We start from the raw sequence: 6,921 nt of genomic DNA, 5'->3' as shown, positions 1-6,921 counted from the left end.
GGGGAGGAGAGTCGGCGCTCACCCCCCACGGCAGAGCCGCCCGGATTTCCAGGTGACAGCCATGAAGGGGATGACAGAAACTGTGAGGTGGCCAGCTCTAACACTTACTCTGGTGTAAGAAGTCGGAACAGGCACTGAGGGCTTTCCTGCTTCTGAAATAAAGTATTGGGGTAACAGTTAGCGAAGTGCGATCACATGCGAGACGAATCGCAGCTACTACGCGCAATGGTAAGCACCCTCGTGATAAAGCAGAGGCAGGGGCGAGGCCCAGCGGGCAGTGACAGCATCCGTGCCCTTCAAGGTCCAGGTAAGGCTTCCACTTCGTGGTTTTCAGACTTGAATTAGTTTTCTCTAAGACAATTTGTCCTCAAAAGTGCGACAATAGGGAAAGTGGGTGTTTCCTGAGTATAAAGCATCATACCCGCGGTGGCAGTTAAGGCCTTGGCATCCAGACTCTGGAAGAACTGGGTGGAGGTGTCCGCCCCACCCGCACGCACTGTGAGACTCGGCCGGGTGCAGACCCCTCGGCACTTCGACTCTGACACCTGCAGTGGGATGTGGCGAGAGCACACATTTCTGGGGCTGTAGGGCTGAATGCAGCAAAGCTTGCGCAGAGTCGAGCACCGTACCCTAGAGGCACTTAGGCAGAGAAGGGCATGACTGCTGTCTCCTCTAGGTAATGAGGCGTGTGCTGACAGAGCGCGGTCGTGCAGCGTCTTTCCAGACGTGCTGACATGGACCATGTGGGCCGGTCTTGCACAGTGCTATGAAAATATCAAAAATAGAATTCATTAAAAAGATATCCAATAATGATCAATCATATTAAAACATAAATAATCACTACTTCATCCCAAGTGTTTTAAAATTATTCACACCATCACATCAGCCAGTCTTTCAGAGTTGAGACCATCTAGTCCAACAGTTATTGCCGAATGAAACACATTTGAAAGCTTACACTAAATCCAAAACACCACAGACGGGTCGGCTGTGGTTTCATTTGATTATCTTTCCACTCCTGCATCGTTCCGCGTGAGGACTGCTGACAGAATTTCCGTTAGAGAGTCATTTGGACAGCGGGGCGAGGAAGGGGGTTAGATTCACAGATAACACCTCTGCCTCAGGCTTTCAGGCTTAATCTGAAGCTAAGCACAGCAAAGACGCTACCTAAGACGGCAGGAGCTGGCGGGCCAGGCAGCCACCGCGGGCCGAGTGTCCAGGCTTTCTCCATGCTCCCGGGCCTGAAGAAGAGGCCACAGGAGAGCTGCCTCATGAGGTCCAAGACATCTTAGCAAACAGCACGACCACGGGTGGGCGAGCCCGACGTTGCCAAACCATGTTTCTTTTTCATTCAAACAGAAAGGAGAAAATGGCTCTACCTGACGTTTTTGATGTGATACTCCAAAAAAAATTTCAAGCAACTACAAGAAAGCACACGTATAATGAGATTTAACCAAAAAGATGGTGGTGACTGAAGAGGCAAAACGACTCTCTGAGACAGAGCAAAACCCTAGGCCCCTTCTAGCTGGGGTTTAGAAATCTGCATATTTATTTACAAGAGTCTTTGATTCCGAAGAGCACGACTTTGGAAGCCGTTGTTATATAGCTGGGTACAGGCTCCAGTCAGACCTCCCAGGGTTACTCTAGGCTCCTTTACTGTTAGAAAATTAGCCAGTCCTTCTGAGCCCCAGACTTTCATGGTCAAAGTGCCCTTATTAATTTCTATAAATCTGCTCTTATCTCAGAAGTCGTTGGGAGACTATTGAACAACAGCAGCATTTGGTAAGTGGTCAGTAACTATTGTGGTTAAGATGATGCCCCAGGGAAGCGGAAACAAATGCCTTTCGATACTGTCAATAGCATTCAAAGTAGTAACCCTAATTCCCTTAACTGAGGTATTTAAAATGTTGACCACACAGGGTTTATTCTTTGCTAAGCAGCTCCTATGTCTTTGTCTGACTGTGTGTTGATTATTTCTATTTACATTGAATAGGGTAAAAAGCAAACCAAAATATTGGGTCCTCCTTGAAATGGATTAAAAAGAAATAGACCCGCCAGCAGAGATGAGTCCCTTACACTCGCAGATGGCGTTAGTTTTCCGAGGGACAGTCATCTTTCACGAAGTGGAGCGCGACTCCCGATCGAAAGCTCTCTCAGAGAGACTCAGGCTCCTTCCTTGAACCTACACCAGAATTATAGAAAAAGAGCGAGGGTTTGAGGGCAGGAGTGAAGCCTTGCGGAGAGTTCGTGTACGGATGGGAAGAAGACAATACATGGGGTTGTCGGAAATGCCCTGACGCCTTTTTCTATGTCTTTATGCAAAAATGCACATCAGAGCATTTCTGACAACCCAAGTTTGGATGAAAGTGATAAAGGGAAGAAGGGAGAGTGTTAGCGGATAAGCGACGGCTGGTAGGAGGCACGAGGCAGGGTGGGCAAGCGCAAAGGTGAGGCGCGGTCTCCTTGGCAGACGGCGGGTGCGCCCTACGTGCCGCGCCGCTCGGCAGAGCCCAGGGTGCGACTCCTCACTGCTGGCTCTCACGCTGGAGACCTTCGCTTTTCCTCAGGCCTTTCCTTGGCTAGACATGCAATCTCCCGCTCACCTAACAGATGACTGCACAGTCCAGTAACGCAGTTTCCTAGATTACTCTGTGAGAAGGAAAAGAACCGGCGGGCAGACTACGATCTTCGCTGCTAGGGAAATAATTCGCAACGAAGGACCGGACACGGCGGAGAACGTGTCACACGGGATTGCCGGGCTCACCCGCTCACCGCGGCACCGCACGTGGTCGGCCCAGGCGCCTGGCCTCGAGGTCCCATTTCCTCGTTTCGGGGGTGTGTATTTACTTCACTTGTGGTCCACAGCCTGAGTCACCCAGAGAGCATTGTTTTTTGGAGAGGACAGGTGTGTGTTTTCATTTCCCCATCAGGCAAGTTTAGATAACTTCAGAATAACTTTAGGGGTCTCGTGAAACTCTGAGCATAAAATATTGTGTTATTAATTCTTGGGCGTTATAAACTAGGAGCCATGCGTTTGCATGTGTTTACAGTTCCATTTGTTGCACCATTTTGACCACACACCTCCTTAAAGCATCTGAGAAAGCAGTCTTGAATGTTCAAAATATTCCAGAAAAAAAACCGAAGCTTTTTTTCTGAAAATATAAGAATATACAGGGGTGAGAGGTGGGAGATTTGTCCAGAAATTATGGTGGTAGAAGGCAGACTGCCCTGTCCACCTGGAGAGATTGACGATCGTTGACGGGGAGAGGGACAGAGGGCCGCGAGGGAGGAAGCGATTGAGCTGTGTCTTAAAAGTGGGGAACATTGCACAACAGTTAAAGTAAGCTGAACAGCTGTCCCCCCACAGTCGGTTTTGTGACTAAATATACACCCAGCCCCCTCACCACCCGTACCCCACCACACTCACACACCAGCCGGAGTTCTTAAGCCTAATGCCACTTTTTAAAGTACATCCTAGAGGTGCAGATGACCCTGTAGGAAACACATCAGAGCCTCGGGACCAGCAGGTGGAGTAACGGTTACTTCACCAGATTCCCACATAGTCCCCCATGGCTCAAGTCCTGGACCCGGCAGCTTAAAACTCACGCCAAGCGCGTGTGCATGCTTGCCCAAGATCCTGAGAGGAGAATGGAGGACAAGGGATTGTGGCATGGCCATTGTCCCTGAGATGGCCCCTTCACTTTCTGTCTGTCTGTCTCTGTCTCTCCAGTGAATGCATGTGCCCTATAGCAAAATTATCTCTTTAAAAAAATAAAAAAGAAAGAAAAGAAACATATGAGAGGCTCTGACAGGTCTACCGTTGAGTGGAGACAGCTCTGCTGGGACAGGAGCCAGGAGGCAGTGGTCCTGCCATGTAGCTTTTCCATTATGCTTCGCATGGGCCTCAGTCAGCACCGTCGGCCAGGCAGGGTTCGAAGCCTCCGACCCATCAATTCTTCCGTCTGTCCATCCTTCGCATGGCGGGAATGAGTGAACTCCGTGTTACAAAGGCAGGCGAGAGACATGGGAGGAGGCCTGGTCTGACACTTCGCATGGCGGGAATGATTGAACTCCATGTTACAAAGGCGGGCGAGAGACATGGGAGGAGGCCTGGTCTGACCAAGGCCATCAGTCTGGTAAATGTGGTCATTTGGTAACGGGAATGTCAATCTTCAGCAGTAACCTGTGGGGGTTGTGTTTTAAATTGACCCACAAAGTTGCCTTTGCTTCTTGGGGTGTCAGTTTCAACCAATTCTCTGCTAACAGAAGGAACGCTACCATTTATAGTAAGGCACCTCTTGCAAGCTGGATTCTAGTGGTCTCCTCCACCGTGACTCTGCTCCCTGACCCAGCACCAGGTGGGCTTCACGTCACCCTGGGGGGTGTGGACTGGCCACTCACACCTGTGTGGTCCCGCCTGGATCCATAGCACGGCTTACCACTCTGTTCTAGCTCAGCTGACTTAAGATCAGCGCGAGGAGACTTTGTGGACAGATGGGGGCATCCCGTCTGTAGCAGGAGGGGGTGAGTGCGCATCACGCTCAGTTGCTCAGCCCTGAAATGCTTCTCTCCCTCAGGTCACTGAGATCTCCGCTCCCACCTTCAGGAGCCGCTCCACAGCACGGGGGAAACCAGTGACCTCTCCAAATCTAAAATGATTGTAGCTGCTTTTCCGAAGTCGTGCCTGCAAAAGACGGAATTACTTCAGAAGTGCATAAGATAAACTTTCATCAAACTGATTGTGAGGTTTTGGTTGATAAAACATGAAAATGTACTTGTGTTCTTATTTGCCAAATGCCAGTGATTACACTTTGCAGCAGTAGCTATGTATGCTTAGTTAGTATTCGTGAGAGAAGTTTGGTAAAAATCTTGTACCTTGAGAAATGATTCGGAATGCCAAAGGGACCACAGAAAAGAAAGATGGCATGAATGTATCAGAGGAGTCGTGGGACAGCGGAAGGAGGACCAGCTGCACGGTGACAGCCCTGGGGCTCAGGAAGGAGGACCAGCTGCACGGTGACAGCCCTGGGGCTCAGGAAGGTGGACCAGCTGCACGGTGACAGCCAGGGGGCTCAGGAAGGTGGAAATGCCAGTGATTACACTTTGCAGCAGTAGCTATGTATGCTTAGTTAGTATTCGTGAGAGAAGTTTGGTAAAAATCTTGTACCTTGAGAAATGATTCGGAATGCCAAAGGGACCACAGAAAAGAAAGATGGCATGAATGTATCAGAGGAGTCGTGGGACAGCGGAAGGAGGATCAGCTGCACGGTGACAGCCCTGGGGCTCAGGAAGGGGGATCAGCTGCACGGTGGCAGCCCTGGGGCTCAGGAAGGAGGACCAGCTGCACGGTGACAGTCCTGGGGCTCAGGAAGGAGGACCAGCTGCACGGTGACAGTCCTGGGGCTCAGGAAGGAGGACCAGCTGCACGGTGACACACCATCAGGTGGAACGATGTTTTCCCCTATGCTTTCAGGACAAGGACGTTCAGCCATGGAGAGAAACAATGAAACGCTCACCGATTTCATTCTCCTGGGGCCCTGGCCTGAGCTCAGCCACCTGGTGGTCCTCATCTGCCTCATTCTTCTGGTCTACTTTGCGGCCGTCGTGGGCAACGCCGCCCTCATGCTCCTCATCTGGCTGGATCCCCGGCTGCACTCTCCCATGTATTTCCTGCTCAGTCAGCTGTCCTTCATCGACCTGGCTTTGATCTCAACTTCTGTCCCCAAAATGGTCACAAACTTCTTCTCAGGGAAGAGGACCATTTCTCAGGCCGGCTGTGGGATCCAGATCTTCTTCAGTTTGACCCTGGGGATTGCCGAGTGCCTCCTGCTGACTCTCATGTCCTACGACCGCTACATCACCATCTGTAACCCGCTGCGGTACCCAGCCATCATGAGCCACACCGCCTGCACACAAATGGTCCTTGGGTCTTGGGTAGGAGGGGCGGTGACCTCCCTGGCCCACACGGCCTACGCCATGCACTTCCCCATCTGTCGCCCCCGGAAGATTCCACACTTCCTGTGTGAGGTCATGGCCCTCCTGAAGCTCACCTGCGAGGACACTTCGGCCTACGTAAAGTCGGTAGTGGTCTCGAGCTTCCTGGTGGTCCTTATCCCCCTGAGCCTCATCCTAGCCTCCTACGCCCTCATCCTCCTCACCGTCCTCCGCATGAGCTCCCCTGAGGGCAGGAACAAGGCCCTGGCCACCTGCTCCTCCCACCTCGGTGTGGTCAGCCTCTACTTCGGCCCTGCCATCCTTGTCTACATGAGGCCCGGCTCCTCTAAGACGCCCGGGCTAAACCAGTCTCTCTTCATGTTTAACGCCATCCTCACCCCTATGCTGAACCCTCTCATCTACAGCCTGAGAAACAGGGATGTCACAGCCGCGCTGAGGAGCACAGTTGCCAGTCGGTGTCCCCTGAGAAACAGGAGCAGCCTCTGCAGCTGCTGACCCGATCCTAACGCATGTGGGCACATCCCCCTTGGTTGACTTTAGGGGCCCCCATGCCTTGACAGACCGTCAGGAGCCACAGAAATGTAAGAGATCGGGTGCTCCAAGCCGTTGGTTATACAGAACTAGGAATAAAAGATAAAACAACTTATTCGTGGCTTCAAAGCACCCTCTAAAGAACCAGTTCTCCCTGCTCTCCTGAAACCACAGGACTCCTCTGCAAAACGCAGACCACCATGTCTGCCCAGACTCGCCTCCTGAACACCCGGGGGGAGGAAGCGGCAGCAGCTCAAGAGCCGTGGGAAGCCCGTCTCAGGGCGGACTCAGGAGGCCGTACTCTGAAAGCCGCACTTGCAGCTGATCCGGCATTGAAATAGTCCGGTGGGCCTGAAGTTACGAAAGGCAGCTTCCTCTCCCCTGCAGCCCAGCACCTGTCCTGGCATTCCGGAATGTCGTGCACAGCGGTCACCTTTC

General features: G+C 51.9%; 1 protein-coding gene across 1 annotated transcript; it reads left to right on the top strand.

Moving 5' to 3' along the window:
- The first annotated feature begins 225 nt into the window (after positions 1-225).
- Positions 226-6,447, top strand: LOC102474926 (olfactory receptor 2L2). Its single transcript, XM_006147479.1, has 2 exons — positions 226-307; positions 5,471-6,447. The coding sequence occupies exons 1-2, from the start codon at positions 226-228 to the stop codon at positions 6,445-6,447; spliced, it is 1,059 nt and encodes a 352-aa protein (XP_006147541.1).
- The last annotated feature ends 474 nt before the right edge of the window (positions 6,448-6,921 follow it).

The sequence above is a fragment of the Tupaia chinensis genome, unplaced genomic scaffold (assembly GCF_000334495.1).
Source record: "Tupaia chinensis unplaced genomic scaffold, TupChi_1.0 Scaffold000214_1, whole genome shotgun sequence".
Classification (NCBI taxonomy): domain Eukaryota; kingdom Metazoa; phylum Chordata; class Mammalia; order Scandentia; family Tupaiidae; genus Tupaia; species Tupaia belangeri.
The sequence above is the reverse complement of the archived record's forward strand: the minus strand, read 5'-3'. Positions and strand labels throughout refer to the sequence as shown.